The 19,878-nt window shown below is 56.1% G+C and overlaps 1 protein-coding gene across 9 annotated transcripts in view; it reads left to right on the top strand.

Moving 5' to 3' along the window:
* Window positions 1-19,878, top strand: part of KDM4B (lysine demethylase 4B) — a 143,491-nt gene that overhangs the window by 48,615 nt on the left and 74,998 nt on the right. For all 9 annotated transcript variants that reach the window (XR_014837760.1, XR_014837759.1, XR_014837758.1 and 6 more), the window contains 3 exons: window positions 3,618-3,793; window positions 4,738-4,852; window positions 11,882-12,075. Coding sequence is in view for 6 of the 9 variants with exons in the window: in XM_021084034.2 (XP_020939693.1) it covers window positions 3,618-3,793; window positions 4,738-4,852; window positions 11,882-12,075 (485 nt within the window). In the remaining 3 variants the exon portion in view is untranslated. The remainder of the gene's footprint in view (window positions 1-3,617; window positions 3,794-4,737; window positions 4,853-11,881; window positions 12,076-19,878) is intronic.

The following is a 19,878-nucleotide window of genomic DNA, read 5'->3' as shown; positions in this document are numbered from 1 at the left end:
CTTTTTCTAAGGGCTGATCCTTCGGCATATGGAGGTTTCCAGGCCAGGGGTCTAATCGGAGCTGTAGCTGCCGGCCTACACCACAGCCACAGCAACGCAGGATCTAAGCCGCGTCTGCGATCTGCACCACCGGATCCTTAACCCACTGAATGAGGCCAGGGATTGAATCTGAAACGTCAGGCTCCTAGTCGGCTTCGTTAGCCACTGAACCACGACGGGAACTCCTGGTAGGACTTGTTCTTTTTCCCCTCCATGTATAAAAGCTCCATGAACAGATTTTTGGAGACTGTAGGGCACACCAGGCAAGTTCAAACAGGGTAGAGAGAAAAAAATGTCTCCTCTCCACCTGTGCCGTCCCCCAGCTCCTCTGCCTGGAGCAGTGCATCACCGATTCCTGTGTCTCTTTCCACATCGCATTACGTGTGGACATGAACATGCATGCGTGTGTGTGTGTGTATGTGTGTGTTTGTGTGTGTGTGTGTGTGTGTGGCAGGCAGCAGGCCTGCGGTGCTTTTGACCAGCGGTGGCCGCATCCACCTCTTCTGTGCAGACATCAGGTCGGGACTGGATGCCACGTTTCCTCGTGCTCACGTGAACCTGTGCGTGTGTGAGGCTTTGCTCACCACATACTCTGGCAGATTTGTAACCTGTTTGGGTTCTTCTAGTAGCTTCCTGGGTGACCGTCACTTTAACCTAATACCCAGTTCTCTTCTTGTTTAAGCAGGGGTTCGGTAAACCTCGTCTGCGGAGAGCCGGGTAGTAAATATTTCAGCTTCTTGGCCTGGACCGTCTGTCGCCCCTGCTCGGCTCTGTGGCTGTAGATACTTGTAACCCCATAGGTGTGGCCATGCGCCTGGAAAACTTGATCTGCAGACATTGAAGTGTGCATTTTGCAGAATTTTCACCTGTTCTGAAAGCTGTTCTATGTTTATTCTTTCCTCCCAACCAAGCCTTTAAAAATGGGGCAGGGGAGAAGGCTGGACAGCATCTCAGCCTCACAGATGAGGAAAGTATGGGCCCACAACATCTTCCCTCCCCTCTCCTTGATTTTTGTCCCCTGGGCACCAAGGCAGCATAGACATAGCGGAACCTTCTCATTGAGGTTGGGAGCCGTGGCTCTGGTGGCTCCTGGCCTGGCTTCTTGCAGGCTCACAGCCTCTGGGGCTGGGCTGATTGGCAGGGGTCCGTTGTCAGGTGACCTCCCCCCTCCAGCAGGTGCCCCAGGGGGCTGGCATGGGGGGGCCCTCCCTCTATTTGGAGTGTCTCCTGGCCCTGACCTAGTTCCGCCTTTGCCGGGTCTTAGCCGCTGGTTCTGTTTTTGGAATCAAGTCATCCTTGTTACCAGGAATCTTGTTAACATCATGGAGCGATCTGTCAGCAGTACCTGTAAACCCCTCCCCCTGCCCCTAACCTCTCTCCTCCTTCCCTCTGTCATCTCTGGCTCTGGCTCCAGCATCTTCTATTCTGGGGCTGCTCTGAGTCCAGCCTTGTATGGGGTGTGACCGAGTCTCCCCGGTGGGTCCTGCCTCCATCCCCTCCCTCCCTTTTCTTCTTCTTGGCCGCCAGCGCCTGCCTCTCCTTTGAGCCCCGTGGCTTTGCTTTAAGCTTTTCATTCCCACGGACCAGTTCTCGGCTCACTTGCTGGCAGGAACGGGAAACCATTCGGACCAGATATTTCAGTGAGGCCAGGGTTTTCAGGGCAGGCTTCCCCTCTGCCCTTTGTTTGCGCACCTCTCAGGTGCTGGGTTTTTTTATTGGTTCTTTTCTCTGCGGGGCAGGTGGTTCTCTCTGGAAGGGCGGGCGCAGGCTTCTGGGAGCAGTTTTCCCGCTGTTGCTGAGAGACCCTGTGGGCATAGTCATGCTGACACACATGTGCATGTGTGTCCCTGTCCCGTCCTGGTGCCTCCCTGCTGCTGTGGGGACAGACGGGTCCAAGGAGGCAGGCACCTCGGCCTCGTGTTTTGCCTTTCCAGCCTAGTGTTTTAGTTCATTGCCTGACTCTCAGATTTCTCACTGCAAGTCTAAGAAAGCTGTTGACCAGCGGGCTGAGCCCAGCACCCTGTTGTCACTCCAGGTGCTTGTAGCGTCATAACTGAATGGCCATGTGCTCTGGGAGGGGTCTAATCCTCATTTAAATGAGGGTTCCGGAGTTCCCATTGTGGCGCAGTGGTTAACGAATCCGACTAGGAACCATGAGGTTGCAGGTTCGATCCCTGCCCTTGCTCAGTGGGTTAAGGATCCGGCGTTGCCGTGAGCTGTGGTGTAGGTTGCAGATGCGGCTCGGATCCCGCGTTGCTGTGGCTTTGGCGTAGGCCAGTGGCTACAGCTCCGATTCGACCCCTAGCCTGGGAACCTCCATGTGCCGCGGGAGCGGCCCAAAGAAATAGCAAAAAGCCAAAAAGCCAAAAAAAAAAAAAAATCACACACACAAAAAAATAAATAAATGAGGGTTCCTCCCCTGCACTGCTGATGTTGGGCTCGGGTCATTCTCCCCAGGGGGCCGTCCTGTGGGGTGTGCAGCAACCTCCCCGGCACCCCCCCCCCCAGTGCCAGGGAACTCCCGTTGTGACTACCACAGATGTCCCCAAACATCACCCAGTGTTCCCCATGGGGCAGGAGCGCTGACTTTCCCATTGTAGCTGCTGTTGTTATTACCCAGTTATACGGGTGGGCACCCCCATCGTGCTGGTGCTGGGCAGCGCCCTTCTGTAAGTCAGCAGCTGGAGAGTAAGTATTTTCATTGCCAAGCGAGGCATCTTGCCACCCTGGGGATTGAGAGTGGGGCTGCGGACCTCGGGGTCGTGTTTTTCCCTCGTGGCCCTGGTGAGCATTCCACTGCCCCAGGGTGCCTGGCTGACACACCCAAAAGCAGTTGGTTTAGTTCCTTTACCCAGAGCAGTTGGCTGGCCCGATACACCCTCCAGGCCCCGTGGGCCTTCGCAGAGGTTATCAGCAGAGAGGAACCAGAGGGTGAAGTCGATTCATGGAACCCTGTGTCCCCTCCTGGAGCGGGGTGGGTGGGATAAGGCGCCCCAGATGCTGGTGAGGGGTGTGGTGACTCCTTCTGGGGAGGGGACTGCTGTGTGACCTTCTCAGGCCCTGTCCCACTTGGAATTGTCCCCCTCCCTGCCCTCTGCCTCTGGGCTGCTCAGCCAGCCCTGCTTTGTCCTGTATCCCTGGGACTCAGAACTTGACACCTTCCTCTGGTTTCCTTACCTCGTGCCAGAATGTGTCATATGCTTGTTCCAGTCAGGGCCTGGGCCCTTGTGGGTCTGTTCCCTAACGTCTCCCCAGCGCCTAGAGCTGGGATTGCCCCAGTAGGTGGCACTGAACAGTGCTCCCGGAATGAGTGTGTGCTGCAGTATTTGTGTCTCTGCTCTGGGGGGTGTCCTGAGCCGGTCACGTGGCAGCCAGAGGGCGAGGGAGCAGAGCCCTGAGACAAGGCGAGTGTGTTCTGTGCCGAGTGGGGCCCCCAGCCCATCCCTGCCCCCTGCTTGGTGGTCTTCAGACGGGAAGCCGGTGCCCCTGTGCCCCCTCCCCCCGCACCCCATCTGGCGCCAGGTCCTGAGCGGCTGCACCTCCGGAAGGTGCCGCTGATCCCCTTCTCTGTCCTGCAGATCATCCCCCCGAAAGAGTGGAAGCCACGGCAGACGTACGACGACATCGATGATGTGGTCATCCCGGCCCCCATCCAGCAGGTGGTGACGGGCCAGTCAGGCCTCTTCACGCAGTACAACATCCAGAAGAAGGCCATGACCGTCGGCGAGTACCGCCGCCTGGCCAACAGCGAGAAGTGCGCGGGCGGGCCTTGTGGGTGGAACCCTGGCTGGGGTGGGAGTGGGGAGCCACACCCGAGGTGGAAGCCCAGCCTGCCGGGGACTGGGGGGTGCAGAGCGCGAGGCACACGCAGCTTCCCCAAAGCCCACTCTGTGTGCCCTGGGCGGGTCTCAGCACCCCCATGCTCACAGTCCCTGACCCCGGACTTAGGGGGCAAAATCTGGACCCTTCCCCAACCCGGGGCCACGCTGTCCACATCACGCTGCCCTCGACACTGTCCCCGAGTGCTTAAAGCACCGCTCCCAGGACGTCTCGGCTCTGATGGCACCTCCTGAGACAAGGGCTCCCTGGCATGTCTCCCCGTGTCCTGGTTCCACACAACACTCATGGCACACACAGCCCCGGAGCTCATGGGCACTTGGGCACACTCCCCTCCACATATCAGCATCGTTTATGGCCCCCTTTCTGTGTGGCTCCCAGCCTCCTTTGCTCTTTGAAGTCATTTGTGCATTTCTGGTGGTCTCTTTGCTCCCAAACAAGCATCCTGGGAGGACAGGCATTGTCTGTTCCCTCACCCAGTCCTTGCCCCTGTGGCAGCACCCTGGCCCATTGTGGGTTTATATCTGCAGAGCCACAGGAGGATAATAACCTCCAGAGCCTGTGTCCCTCCTGCTCCCGTGTCCCTCCTCCTGCTTCCGTTTCCCTTCTCCTGCTCCTGTGTCCCTGGTGGTGGTCTGACCCTGGGGGTCCCCAGCCCCAAGAGCTGGCGAGATGGACCAGTGGCACTGTTCCAGGTGGGGGCTGCCCACCCTCCTGTCCACCTCATTCCCTGGTCCGTCCCCACACCTCATCTGTGTTCTCTGAGGCTGTGCCCACAGGGACAGCGGGTGTCTGGGCAGAGCCCCTGCCCTGGTGTATCCAGCAGGTGCCCCACACGCTCCGTGTGCTGTTTGTCCCCAGGTACTGCACCCCGCGGCACCAGGACTTTGACGACCTGGAACGAAAGTACTGGAAGAATCTCACCTTTGTGTCACCCATCTACGGGGCAGACATCAGTGGCTCCTTGTACGATGACGTAAGTACTGTGGCCCCTTGGCATCCAGACCAAGGGACTCGGGGAGGACAGGGCTCCTCCGGTAGGTGGTGGAGGCTGGGGAGGGGGTGCGAGCGGGCCCGGGCTTGGAGGATGGAGGCCAGGCTCACACGGAAGGCTCAGCTCCGTTACAAGTGCCGGCCAAGCTGAGGACGAAAAGCAGGGGTGGAGAGGTTTGCGGAATCTGTCCTGCCAGTCACGGCGCTGCCCCTGCCCTGATCCCTTGCTCTGCAGCTGACCTAGTGGCCCAGCCATGGAGCGGTTTTCAAAAGATGATGTTGAGCGTTCCATTCCTTCTCCCAAGGGCCTCTCTAGATTCTTGGTTTTCAAGTGCTTCTCTCGTCAAGTTTTATCACTTCAATCTCCTGGGAAACCCGGGAGCATGAGTTCTCAACTGGCCAGGCTGCTCCTGGTCCGGCTTCGGGCCTGCGCTTGCCGGGGCCTATCCAGGGGCAAGACCAGGCCCTGGTCAAGGCTTGATGCTGAGACCCCAGAAGAAGGGAGGTTTGAGAGGACCCTGTTTTTTTAGGAGACCTCGGCTAACCCTGGGATGGATCTGCTGGGGTTAATCTCAGCCCTTGGAAGTGTCTCTCCTTGGTGTGTTCACAGGATGCCCTGGCCTCAGACCCAGCCCTTCCCCCTACCGCCGCTTCCCCCAGCAGCCCCACCCCCAGTCGTCCCTCTGAAGGTCATCTGCTTGGGACACTCGTATCCACTCAGCCCTGCTCCCCTGAGGGCAGCCATGGACGCCACCTGGTCTCGGGCAGGAAGGGAATAAAGTTCCTTCCCGAGAAGGGTCGTGACCCTCTCGGGCGCCCAGTGGAGGAAGCTGTTAGAACAGGTGGCTTGTGTTTCCCAAAAGGTGTGGGAAACAGCTGACTACTGCTTGGGTCCCGATACGAATCGCTGCCACCGTTTCGGGTCACTGGCTTTGCGGAGCTCGTCTGACCAGGCCTGGCTTTTCGCTAGTGGGTCTGCTTTGTGCTGTGTGGTGCTGAGGATGTTAGTTTCTCACCTGAGATGAAGGTCAGGCTCAAAGTGAGCTCGCCTGCCACCCCACCCCAAACCGTAGGGAGATGCCTTCGCCCCGGGTTCTGACGCTGAGTTTGCCCCAACCATGCTTCTTCCTTTCTGGGCCTCTCTTTCCCCATCAATAAAACGGGGCTCATGGCAGCCCTTCAGCGGGGGTGACCCGGACTCTGAGCTCGTCGTCCACTTGGCCTTGTCCCCAAAGGGTCAGATGACCTGCAAGGCCAGGCCTCGTCCGGGTGAGCACGCAGCCTCTGGGAGCAGGGCTGCACCTGCTTGGAGGATGCCAGCCCAGGGGTCCTGTCGCACACACTGCAGCCTAGGCCTTTAACCACTGCCACCTCCCTGCACCCCTGCTGGTGCCCCTTGCCCATCACCCAGCCTCGCACCTCTGAATGCTGGGAGCGGTCACCTTGTTCATGGCAAATTTTGGGGTTACATGGTGTTTTTTTTTTTTTTTTTTTTTTTTGGGAGAGACCATGCCTTGGGATTGAATCTGCGCCACAGCAATGACAGTGTGGATCCTTAACCACTGGGCTACCAAGAAACTCCCTACACAAGTGGATTTTGGCACCGGAAGTTAGCTTGCCCTTGGGCCAGTGTAGAAGTTCCTATGGCCAGTTGGTGAGGGTGGGGTGGGGGGCTGGCTGGGCTATGTCCCCCAACGCTTCCTGGGGTCTTTTGAAGCCCATCCACCTGGGTGGTGGCTGCAGGTCCTGTGCCCATCCATTGCTTCCCCTTGCTTCTCTGCCTTCTTCAGGGGTCTCTGGGCCCAGGAGGAAGAGACCCAGCCTCTAAGCGCTTCATTTCCCACATCAGGCCCCTGTGAGGCCCAGAGCGGCCCTCTCTGGTGGCCTGGGATCAGGTTTCATCTGTGCCTTCTGCTCCTTCAGGAAGCTGCTCGGACAGGACAGCAGTGAATATCCCCATGGCCACATGTGGTCTCCAAACACAAGGAGGGCGCTTTTCCCTGGGACTCTGCAGGCAGGGCCTGGGGTGCCCCCGGGCAGGAAGGCGCCTCTGTTCTTTAACCATTGAGTGATTCTCCTCCAACAGCAAGTGGGGGCATTGAAGCTCTGTGGCTGGGAGCCTGGTCCTCTCCACTCTCTGCGTCCAGTCCTGAGCTGGCCTTAGAACCCCAGCCGACTGGCAGGTGGCAGGTGACCCCTGTGACCCCGGCTGGCTGCCCTCTTGACTCAACTGCAGCGTGGGCCTGGGTCCCTAGCAGGCAGTGTTAGTCGCTCTCACCAGCCTGATCCCAGCTTGCTACTCTGCTGCCTGGTTTCTGAATCGTGACTTCTAAGATGGGAAATTTGACCCCCACAGGCTGACAGGATGGAAGAACTGAAGTTCATGTGCTTGGGTATAGGATGGGTGTGAACTCAGATGCCTGATTGTCCAGTGATCCATTATTTTCCATGTAGCGTTTTGGAAAGTTGGTGCTAGTTGCATTGTGTTTGCTGATTATCTGACTTACTCTTTTCTTTTTTAAAGGATTATTGAGATGTAATTTACATGTCACACATGTTGCCCATTTAAAGCATACAGTTCAGTGGGTTTTGGTTTATTCAGATTTGTGCAGCCAATAGTCAGTTGTTGAACATCCTTTTTTATTTCTTCTTCTTTTTTAATGGCTGCACCTGCAGCACATGGAAGTTGTTGGGCCAGAGATTGAATCCAAGCTGCAGCTGCAGCAGTGCCGAATCCTTTAATGTATTGTGCTGGGCCAGGGATCAAACCTACACCTCTGCATAGACGAGCTGGATCCTTAATCCACTGAGCCACAGTAGGAACCCTCTGGAACCTTTTTTTTTTTTTTTTTTTTTTTTTCTTTTTTAGGGCCGCACCCGCAGCATATGGAGGTTCCCAGGCTAGGGGTTGAATCAGAGCTATAGCTGCTGGCCATGGCCACAGCAACATGGGATCTGAGCTACATCTGCAACCTATATACCACAGCTCATGGCAGTGCCGGATCCCTGACCCACTGAGTGAGGCCAGGGATCGAACCCGCATCCTCATGGCTACTAGTTGGATTTGTTTCCGCTGAGCTATGACAGGAACTCCCTCTCTAGAACATTCTTATCACCCCAGAAAGAAGCCCCGTCCCCATTAGCAGTCACCGTTGTCCCCTTCTCTGGCCTTGGCAACCATGAGCCCACTCCCTCTCTCTGTGGATGTGCCTGTTCTGGACGTTTCCCATCCCTAGAAGCACACACTGTGGGTCCTGTGTCTGCTTCTCTCACCGAGCATCATGGTCTCAAGGTCCATCCACATGGTAGCGAGCGTCAGTGCTTCTCTCCTTTTCAGGCCGAGGGATGCTCCCGTGTGTGGAGGGACCACATTTTCTTTATCTAGTCCCCAATTGATGGACACTTGGGTTGTTTTCCACTTTTGGCTGCCAGGAATAATGTTGCGATGAATAGTCACGTACAAGTCGGTGTGCGGACCTGTGTGGTTTTCATTTCTCTGGAGCGCATACCCAGGAGTGGGATTGCAGGGCACATGGTAACTCCTTGTTTAACTATTTTGAGGAGCTGCCAGACTGTTTTTCCTAAAGCAGCTGCGCTGTTTTGCATTCCCACCAGCAGTGCACGAGGGTTCGGATTGCTCCACCTCCTTGTCCACACGTGTTAGCCTGTCTTTTTGACTTTACCCGTCCTGGTGAGTGTGAAGCTGTGTTTCACTGTAGCTTTGATTTGCATTTCCCGGTGATAATGATCTTGAGTCTCTTTTCGTGTGCTTGTTGACCCCTTGTCTACCTGCTTTGGAGGAATGGCACTTCAGATATGTCACCCATTTTGAATTATTTGTCTTTTTATTATTGAGTCGTAAGTGTTCTTCATACATTCAGGATACAAGTTCCTCACTGGAGAAATGATTTGGAAATATTTTCTTCCGTTCTGTGGGTTGTCTTTTCACTTTCTTGATTGTGTTCTTTGAAACAGAGAATGAAAAAAAAAACTTCTATTGTGGTATAGTTGATTTATAATGTATTAATATCAGCTATACAGTTAAGTGACTTAGTTATACATATGTGTGTGTGTGTGTATATATGCACACTATATATTTTTTCTTTTTGGCCACACTCGAGGCATGTGGAAGTTCCAGGGCCAGGGATCAAATCTGAGCCACAGCAGCAACAATGCCAGATCCTTAACCCAGTGAGCCACCAGGGAACTCTCTATGTACATTCTTCCTTATGCTCTTTTCCGTTATGGTTTATCCCAGGATATTGAATATAGTTCCTGTGCTATACAAGGAAGTAGGATCTTGTTTAGCCATCCTATGTATAATAGTTCGCCTCTGCTAATTCTAAACTCCCAATCCTTCCCTCCGCCTTGGCAACCATAGATTTATTCTCTGTATTGGAAGCACAGAAGTTTTTAACTTGATGAAGTCCAGTTTATCTGTTCTTTTTGTCTTATTGCTTGTGCTCTGGGTGTCTTATTTAAGAATCCTTTGCCAATTTGAAGGTTGTGAAGATTTGTCCCCATGTTTTCTCCTAAGAAGTTTATAATTTTTGGATTTTTTTATTACTCAGTGAATTTATTACATTTATATTTGTACAGTGATCATCACAATCCAGTTTTATAGGATTTCCATCCCACACCCCAGCGCATCCCCCCACCCCCCAAACTGTCTCCTTTGGAAACTGTATGTTTCTCAAAGTCTGTGAGTCAGTATCTGTTCTGCAAAGAAGTTCACTGTGTCCTTTTTTCAGATTCCACATGTCAGTGATAGGATGTGAGGTTGGTGTCTCATTGTCTGATTGACTTCACTTGGCATGATAATTTCTAGGTCCATCCATGTTACTAAGAATGCCATTATTTCGTTCCTTTTAATGGCTGAGTAATACTCCATCGTGCATATATGTACCACATCTTCTTTATCCACTCCTCTGTCGATGGACATTTAGGTTGTTTCCATGTCTTGGCTCTTGCAGGTAGTGCTGCGGTAAATATTGGAGTACATGTGTCTTTTCAAGTCGTTTTGGATTTGATATGTATTTCCCTGATGACTGTAGGATGTGGAGCATCTTTTTTTTTTTTTTTTTTTTTTTTTTTCTTCTTGCTTTCTTTTTTTTCCATTTTCTTTCTTTTTTACCAGGCTAGGGGTCAAATCGGAGCTACAGTTGCCAGCTATAGCCACAGCCACAGCAATGCCGGATCCAAGCCACAGCTGTGACCTACACCACAGCTCAAGGCAATGCTACATCTTTAACCTACTGAGCACGGCCAGGGATCGAACCCACAACCTCATGGTTACTAGTCGGATTCATTTCCGCTGCACCACGACTGGAACTCCTGGAGCATCTTTTCATGTGCTGATTCACCATCTTTGTGTATCTTCCTTGGTGAGATGTCTGTTCAGGTCTTGGGTCCAGTTTTTAAGGTGTTGTTTGTTTTCTCATTGTTAAGTTTTAAGAGTTCTTTATGTATTTTGGATAACAATCCTTTGTCAGATATGTCTTTGACAAATATTTTCTCCAAGTCTGTGGCTTATCTTCCCATTCCCTTGAGGACCTAAAATTATCGTTTTTGAATACAAATTCAACAATTGGAGAGAGTTCCCGTTGTGGCACAGCAGAAACGAATCTGACTAGTATCCGTGAGGATGCAGGTTTGATCCCTGGCCTCGATCAATGGGTCAGGGATCCGGCATTGCTGTGAACTGTGGTGTAGGTCACAGACCTGGTTCCGATTCTGCGTTGCTGTGGCTGTCGTGTGCAACAGCTTCGATTTGACCCCTGGCCTGGGAATTTCCATATGCTGCAGCTGTGGCCCTAAAAAGCAAAAAAAAAAAAAAAAAAAAATGGAGCCTCTATGTCTTCTTTGGAGAAATGTCTGTTCAAAAAAAAAAAAAAAGTTTGGAGCCTCATCCACTGGGAACTTCTAGGTTTGCTTTTGTGTGCTGCCCGCAGTTGGTTGTGTTCATGGCCCTGAGGAGGGCTCCTCGGCCAAGTTCAGGTTCAGTGGGGCCAAGGCGAAGCTCAGTGAGCGAGTCTGCCGTAGTTTCTGGAAGAGACCTTGGGGCTTTGGTTCCATGTGTCTGCCGTGCCCGACTTAGTGCAACAATCTCCTTGGGCAGATGGGGAACCTGAGGCCCAGAGCAGAGAATGACTCAGCCCAGTCACAGGATGCATTATCATCCTGCTCAGTCGAGACAGTGGAGCTGATAGATGGGCTTTTGGGGAGGTGACTGGATGCTGGTGCCCCCAACCTTGGGCAGCTTTTCCTCGAGGTGACCCCGGGCTTCTCTGGCTTGCAGCGAGGGTCTGATCGCTGACCTCCCCCATGTCCTGGGCTTGGCCATGGCTCACCTTGCATGGACTGACTGCCGGCCCTGCCGAGTCAGGGGCCTGGAACATGGACCCACGGGGTGGATATGGGACGAGGGAACGCAGAGTGCACTCAGTACCTCAACAGCCCCGGGGGTTCTTTGGGGACTGGAAGTTGATGAATGCGTGTTTTAGGAGCTCTCATGACAAGACGGAGTTTGTTTGGTTATTGTGCTAGCAAGAGAGGAGTGTGCCTGCCTAGTCCTGAGTGCCGTCTCTGGCTGCCCCGTGGGAAAGTGCGGGAGGGCTGTCTGGCACCATCCCTGGAGCCCAGCTAGCTTGCTCGACCTTCCTCCTTCCCAGTCATTGACCTCAGGGCATGTTAATTATTCACAATCAACCGTGACCTTCACCTCTGTGTGAAGTAGCTCAGCGTGGGATCCGGGGAAAGCCACGCTTGACCAACCACCCAGCACAGGGCACAGGGCCGGGGTCTGTGGGTTTGGGACCCCTGGGGTGGGTGAGGCTCTGAAGTGGGCTGGTTCAGGGGCAACCTCTGACTCTCGGGCCCTCTGCCAGGGTTGCACTGCAGCCTGGGGCTTGGAGGGAATGACACACGTGCCTCACTGCTGGGGGTGGGGGGCAGGGGGAGGCCGGGAGCCTGGGCCGGCCAGTGGCCTGACCGTGTGCTCGCCGCCCTGCAGGACGTGGCCCAGTGGAACATCGGGAACCTGCGGACCATCCTGGACATGGTGGAGCGCGAGTGCGGCACGATCATCGAGGGCGTCAACACCCCCTACCTGTACTTTGGCATGTGGAAGACCACCTTCGCCTGGCACACGGAGGACATGGACCTGTACAGCATCAACTACCTGCACTTTGGGGAGCCCAAGTCATGGTGAGGGCCAGCTCCGTCAGCCACTTCTGAGGGAGGAGGAGGGGCTCCGTCACCCTCAAGGCATCAGGAGAGGCTGCCCCGCTGGGCAGGGGATCCCTTTTGTGTGGCTCCCGGGGGATGTGGCTCAGGCTGTGGCTCTGGGGGGGCAGGCAGAGGTGGGGGGACTCTGGCTGCTCCACCTGCTGGCCCCACCCCAGCTAGATAAGGGAATGCATACCCCAACCTGCCACCCCCTGACAGTGGAGCTTGTGCTTTGTGTCCGGGGTACCTCATGGTAGCGCCTCCTGGAACCGAGGCTGTTGTGCTGGGGGCTCATGGGGCCGAGGACCTGGGGAGTGGGTGGCTTTGTGCATGGGCCTTCCCTCTCCTCCTCGTTGGCCTGCAGGTTGGGGGAGGGGTTAGCAGCTCCCTCCCTCTCCCACTGTGGGGGTTCACCTGCTGTTTGCAGGGCAGGGTGGGCAGGCCGCCCCGAAGGGCACCTTGTGAGCCAGGGGCCCCGCAGGCTGGGTTGGATCATGTTCTGGAATCTCTGAGCTGAGCACTCCCCTGGCCGGCAGCTTCTGCTGGCAGGGCGACAGGAGGCTGTCTTTGTTCACTGTGGTTTCCAGCAGAGCCTTCTGCTGGGGACTTTGCATCTCTCTGCCTCTCCCCAGCCCTTAGAAAGTTCTATTGTCACAATAATCGCCACAGCTCAGAGGGTTGCGGGCGGGAGGGGAGGCAGGGTGGGGCTCAGCCAGTGAGCCCTCTCCTTTGTACGGGGGGCACCCTGGCCAAGGCGCCCATACCTTGTCATCCCAGCAGAGAGCTGAGCCCCCATTGGCTGAGCCTGTGCCTGCCGGTCTGGGGGTCCTTTGCCTGGGGGGTGGGAGCAGGCCCACTGAGCGGAGGGCTCAGCAGCCGGGCCTCCCTGTTGGCCGTGTGACTACCCTCGCCTCACCTCTGGTGTGGGCAGAGGAAGGCCCCGGCCCACTGTCTGGCAGCAGTTCCCACTCGGATGGCAGGGGAGGCTGGAGACGAGTTGGGGACCGGCATGGTGGGCTTTATGTGGGTTTCCCATGGCTGCTCTAACAAAGGACCACAGGTCACGCTTGCTCTCTGCCAATTCTGGAGTCAGGAGTCTTGCCTGGTCTCACGAGGCTAAACCCAGGTGTGTGCAGGGCTGGTCCTTCTGGAGGCTCCGGGGCAGAATCAGTTTCTCCTTTTCCAGCTTCCAGAGGTGCCACATCCCTCGCTCCATCCTCATAGCCAGCAGTGCGGCGTCTTGAGTCTCTTATAAGGACCCTTATGATGATTCTGGGCCCCCCGTTATCCGGGATCCTCCTCATCTTAGGGACCATAACTTAATCCCTCCTGCAGACGCCCCCCTGGCACGTGAGGTGCCATGTCCGCGGGTCCCAGGTTAGGCTGTGGTTCTTGAGGCCATTATCCTGCTGGCCATGGGCCCTCTGACCTTTGAGTTGTGCTCTTTTGTGTGTTTGTTGGGATCCTGGTGCAATTTCATGGGCTTCCTGATTTCAATCCGCTTCTCTACTTCATGGCTTTTCATAAGCCCTTGATCAGCAGAACCTCTAGGCTAGGAGGGATTTGCCTTTGGGAACACTTTAGAGAGACTGAGGAGGTTGGTGATGGTGGCTGAACAAAGGCCTGAATCTCACATCTGATGTGTGGTCCAGAGCACCCAAGTGAGTGTTTCCTGGTCAGGGTGCCAGCCCAGCGCTGTCCAGGGGTGGCGCAGCTACTCTGTCCCCTCCTCTCTCCACGGGGACACAAGGGTGGGCTGGGACTGCATGGAGGGCCCCGGTCAGGCCTGGCCGGGAAAGGGTCATGTTTGGCCCCAGGCCCGCACCTGCGGGGTGAGGGGGTTGGCTCCTTCCCTGGAGGGCTCTGCCCACCAGCTCCGCACCGGCGGCGTCTTTCCCATGGGTCTTGTGGGCTGAGTGTGGATGAGTGGCCTTCTGGCTTCCCGTACAGGTAGATCCACAGGCTGGGGCTGTGTGCGTGTGCATACGTGTGTGTGTGTGTGTGAGAGAGAGTGTGTGAGGGTGCGTGTGTGAATATACATGTGTATTCACATGTATATATACATGTATATACTGTGTCTATAAGTGTATATCTGAGTACGTGAGTGTGCACTTGCTTTTGTGTGTATATACAAATAGATGTCGGTATATGTGAATGTATATATGTAAGTGTGAGTGTATATGGTGTGTACACATGGGTGTGTGTGTGAGTATGCGTATGAATGTATGTATGTGTGTTGTGTATGTTTGTCTGTTTTTAGTGTGTATTAGGTGCTCATGTGTGTGTTGTGCATGTGTGTGACTGAGTGTGTACAGGTGGCCCAACTCCCTGGCCTGGGCAGTGTCTCATGGTGAAGGCTGTGCTGGGAGGGACAGCTACCCTCTGGCCGCAGGAACTGGCCCTGTCCCAGTCCCGTCCCGGCGCAGCTCCCCCGAGGGCCACTAGGTGGCGCTCCCACCCTTCCCACCGGGCTGTGGCACCCTGCGTGGCGGTGGAAATTTCCCAGGTTCTTTCATCCTTTTATGGACTCCTCACCTGGCAGTGGCATTGGCCGTCCCCTGGGAACAGCAGCAGAAGGAGAGGGAGCCTCTGCCGGGTGGGTGGACGGTGGGAATGCTCAGCCCTAGGTTTGGTCAGGGTCTTCCAGCTAGAGAGGTTCTGAGGGGAGAAAACTCACCTCTTCCTTTGAAAAGAAAGAAAAAAGTAAAGGAAAGCAAGCAGTCATTGCTGTATCCCAGCCCGTGCTGGCCAAGGAAGCTTTCAGGTGTGGGAGGCCTGAGGCGACTTGGGGCTAAGTGTGTTCTGGGGACTGGGTGGGTGGGTGGGGGGTAGTCAGGGCAGGGAAGGCGCTGTGCAAGGAGGAGTGGGCGTCTGGGGCCTAGGGTGGTTGGAAGACAGTGGGACTGGGTTTGTGGAAGGTCCCTGAGAAGGGACACTGGGAACTTGAGGAGCTGTAGGCCCTGGGTGACAGGTCAGGGCTGATGCTTGGCTCTGTTCACTCATCTCCTGTCACCAGCGCCCCCCAGGACAGCCCCAAACACTCCTGTGCCTGCGCTGCACCCTGGATTGCTTGGGGCAGCCCCCACTATCCACCCACCTCCACCTTCCCCGCAGCCTGAATCCTCAGGTGCTAGAGGAAGCAGCCCAAGCTTCCTTAGAGGAAGAACATTCCGGAAAGGTCCCTCAATCCGAATCTTGGTTTCTGGTCCTGAAAGGGTGGGATTGCATGTAGGGGTCCCCTCAGGCTGACCAAGTGTGGCTGTTGGAAAGGGGCTCTTCCGGGCACCATGCAGGATTCAGCTTCAGGGGCTCTGGGCTGCCCACCCTCTCCCCTTGGCCCACCCAGCTCAGCCATCATCCCCACCAGACCTTGGACCCCACGAGGGCAGGGTCCTTGGTCCCCCCAGCAGAGGCCTGGCACTGAGGGGAGCTCAGAGACAGTCAGGAGACCTGGATGCTGGGAGCACAGCAACCCCGTAGTTTCTGGGAGCCCTGGCTCAGAGGTCACATCAGATGGAGCTGGCCCTTCAGGCTGCATTCCCTCTTGGGCCAACACATGGGGAGGGGGGTGGCGGCAGGGGTGGTGTCCTTTCGTTCCTGGGCAGGGAGGGTGAGGCCTCTGCTTCCTGCCCTTCCCCTGAGCTGGGGTTGGGGGGGTGCTCTCCTCCAGTGATCATGCTCCCACGTCTGTTTCCCTAATTACACTGTTCCTCTTGCGTCTGCAGCAGCTTAATTGCAACCACTTCGGAGTATTTCGGTGACAGTTTTTTTTAAAGTGTCGACTTACTCAGGTTTACGGCGTCTCATGGAGGCTTTCCGGGTCTGCTGCTACTTGGGTAGTGTGATTTGTGTGTCAAAGTGACGTGAACAGCCTGGTGTCGATAAAAGCATGGAATTTGCTCCAAAAGGCCGGCATTATGCGGCGCTCTCAGGCAGTGAGGCTAAGAATATCTGAAGTGTTTGAGTGCTTCAAAAATCCCTTTTGAGATGGGGCTTTTGAATCGACCCAGGCTTCCCGTGGCCTAGACAGTTGGTCAGCGAGGCCAGGAGGTTGTGGGCACCAGGAAGCAGGCTGAGTGGTTCTGCCTGAGCCTCTGCCTGGCTCAGGGCCTCCTGCAGGGACTTGCCAGGCAGCCGGGGCTTGGCCGGACACCTGTCCCCCCCTGTTCCATTCTCCCCCAGCAAGGCCCTCCTGGAACCCAGAGGTGGTGCTGGGTCAGCCATCCCAGGGGTGGTCCGCCTGTCAGCCTCCCTGGACATCTGCCTCTGGTAGGGCGTCTGTGGGTCCCTGCTGGCAGCATCTAAAGAGGAACTTTAGATGAGCTTGTGACACACCCGCAGCTGTTGTTTCATACTGTTGCCCAGACAGTAGGGCCCCGTATCCACAGGCAGCACCTACTGTGTGCCCAGTGGGGGTGGGTGGAGGACAAGCCGCTAGAGGGACAGTGTTCCCTATGGGATGGTCTGGGCCTGAACCTTAACCTTCAGGCAGACCCTAGATTCTGCAGTTGGTTTATTTCCAGCTTCCTCGGCTCCTCCCGTCCTCCCCCCTCTATTTGCCTGGCATCAGGCTCCTTGAGTCAGGGGCAGGGGGAGAGGGTCCCTGGGATTGTGCTCAGGGGTCCTGGGGTGCGATGGGCGGGAGAGGCAGGGAGCCCCAGAGACTCCAAAGCTTTGCTCCTTCCCTGACCTTTAAGAAGCCTGAGCAATGCGGCTCTGGGGCGTGTAGAGAATTTCTCCTTTTGATTCCGTGGCACCTACAGTTTTTCTTTGGCATCTCTGCTCAGGGGAGTTTCACAGGAGCGGATTGTGCAGCCTTTCTTTTGCTGCCGGGAAACTTGACACACAGCAGGCAGTCGTCTCTGCCTGCCCTTGGTGCTCTAGAGGTGTGCCTGTGCGGATGTGAGTGTGCATGTGTGTGCGTGTGCAAGCAGCCATGTGCATTGAAGTGTGTGTGCTCCCTGCTGTGGGGCACAGGGAGGGAGGCGAGCCAGGGTGCAGATGCTGGCTGGCTCCCACGTTACCTGCTTTCTGGTTGCAGCTTAGTGGAGAGGCTGGATGCCCTGGGCTCTGGATTCATGGGTCTGTTGCCCAGGGATGTAGGGCAAGGCTCTTTGGGGGGAGGGGGCTGCTGGGCCCCCTTCCAGTACCTCAGGACCTCCCTGCAACCCCCTAGGCAGCATCAGCCCACTGCCCCTGCGGGCACTGATCAGTTCCTCCCAGTGAGCCTTGGGGACAAGTGCCTCTCCACTTCCCCACAAAGGCTCCCCAGGTCTGGCTGCAGGTGGCACTGCTGAACCGCAGTGCCAGACTGGCCATGAGGGCCTCTGCTTCGTCACCAGCAGCAGAATTGGAAATTCTGGTGGTTGATGGAGCCAAGCAAAGCGACCCCCAGGCAGCAGCCTGAGGCCTGTGGTGGAGAGCGGAGAGCGCTGGGGGAGGTCCCTGTGCGAACTTGCTGAGAGCCTGGCGCTGTGGGGACCAGGGGCCCCCTCCTCCTGCAGTGCAGGGGGGCCCCTCCTGGCCGCCTTGCCCCTTGGTGGCTGGGAGGGCTGGCTCGGCGGTCATCTGAAATGGAGATTAGTGGCAGTCTGACAGCTTCACAGATTGGCTTTAATAACTCAGCTTCCCGGTACTGCGCCCTGTCACCGGTACAAGACCCAGAGTGAGATGATGCATTTCCGCCTCCCCTCACTCGCCAGCCTGGCCCCACTGGGCTCTGGGGACAGAGCTGTGGCGGCTCAGCACAGCAGCTCCTTGCGGCCTCAGCACCAGGGGGTGTTAGGTGGAAGAGACCCACCGGATAGAAACACGCTGGGGAAACCAGCCAAGGCTCCTCCTTACTCAGCCCCAGGACCTGAGCTAAGAGGACCAGAAATACAGCAACCAAGAGAGTGTTTTCGTGCAGAAGGCTCCCCCTGAGAGCAGATTACCAGCCAGCAGAGAGGCGTCGGGACCCCTGCTTATTCAAAGATAACGATTAAGGTGGCAGGGTCCCACTGTCTAACGCCCTGGCGTCTGCTCCCCGCTGGCTGGAATCTGCTTGCTCAGAGGGCAGACCCTGCAGCTCCAGGCGGAGGCCACCCTCGGCCCACAGCCAACCCCCACTGCCCTGCCTGAGGTTGGTTGCTGGGGGTTTTGCCATGGGCGGTGGCCCCATCTCTGCAGAAGGACCCTCCTCCTATGAGAAGATGGTTGTTTTCCCAAGTGAGGTTGAGGCTGGTGAGCAAGACCAGCCGAGGCCCCTCTTCCTGGTCCTAGCTCTGGTCCTGGTCCTGGTCCTAGCTCTGTGGCCTGTCGCTAGGCTCGTCGTGGGGTCATGGGCAGCAGGGAGCGCCTCTCTGTCATCTCTTTTGTCATGGGCAGCAGGGAGCGCCTCTCTGTCATCTCTTTTGACACCGTCTGTGGCCAGGGCAGCCTCTACTCTTGTGTGCCCACCCCTTGTTGGATGCGTGCCCATTACCTCATCCTTCAGGGTGCCAGGTGACCTTGGTATTGGGGTGACCAGTGCAGCTTTCCTGAAAGTCCTGCATCCTGGAAACTTCTCCGGCCCAGGTGGGTCATGGTGCTCGGTCACCCTGGAGTGTGCGTGGGTGTCATGCACACACATGCGCTCTTGAGTTGTGTATGTGGCAGTGCATGTGTAGGGAAAGGAAGCTTCGCTCTCCGCATGGGCAGTTTGTGAGTCGGGCCTCCAGGGCCCACCCCTCACCCTGGGGATTGTGCCCAAGAGACAGGACACCGGCGTTCCACAAGGCGACCGGGAGCTGACTCAGCCACAGAGCCCCCTAGAACCTGGCCGAGTGGCCAGGAGGGCCTGAGCACGTGGGCACTGATGGGAAGGACAGCCCTGTCACCCCTGGCCTGAGTCCCCTCCCCGTCCTCCTTGTAGAGCCCTCAGCCTGCTCTCTCGGGACCGCTCTGTCATCCCCCAGTGACTGCTTGTAAGGATTGTGTCATAAATCTGAAGCCGAAAGCTGGCTTTGGCCTTCGAAAATTAACTCCTGATGCCGGAGAGACTTTTGAGTCTCACATGGAGGCCCCAAGTGTCACCACACCGTGAGGATAGGATTGCGTCGTTCATGACCATGGTGGGCACAACAGGCAACTTCACACAGTGCAGTTTGAATCCCAGATCAGCCCAGACTGCTTCTGGCCGGTCTCACCCACGCCAAACTCTTAGGGGCCTGGTGCTGCTCCAGCAAAGCTGGACGCTTGCATCACATGACAGTCCATGCCATGTGCGCCTCAGGGTGGCTTGGGGACCTCGGAAACCCTGCGTTCGCCCAGGGGCTGCTACTTGACGGCAGGAGCTGGCTGGCTCCTTGAATCTCATGGCGCTGGCGGGGACAGACACAGTTGGTGTTTGTTCAGGGAATGCAAAGTGGTTTTAACATCACGCTAGCAGAGGAAGGTCAGCCTTCTGCTGAGGAAGAGTCTCACCATATGCTCTCCTCCAGAGCCAGCAAAGCTGAGTGGGGGGCTCCGGTGATGCCCTGGATGAGCTGAGCTGGAGCCGGGACAGCTGGGTGTCCCTGTGGCCAAGGGAGTTTTGGGAAACAGCTTCTCGCTGAGCAGGGGCAGGAGGGCAGGGTGATGGAGGGGGCCCAGTGCTGACAGTCCACCGCAGCCCCTTCCAGCTTCCTTCCATATTTGTCACAGGCTTGTCTATTTATCCACTGTTTCAGTGGCATCCGCTCTCTCTCTTTTTCAGAGTTTATTTTTCAGAGCTGTTTTAGATTTACAGAAAAAACTGAGAAGACAGTACAGAGAGTTCCCATG

Source organism: Sus scrofa, chromosome 2 (genome assembly GCF_054392235.1).
Source record: "Sus scrofa isolate SSC_HxYL_T2T_F1_AM1 chromosome 2, Sscrofa_HxYL_maternal_Yorkshire_Landrace_v2.0, whole genome shotgun sequence".
Taxonomy (NCBI): domain Eukaryota; kingdom Metazoa; phylum Chordata; class Mammalia; order Artiodactyla; family Suidae; genus Sus; species Sus scrofa.
Note: the sequence above shows the minus strand (reverse complement) of the source record. Positions and strands in the feature narration are given on the sequence as shown.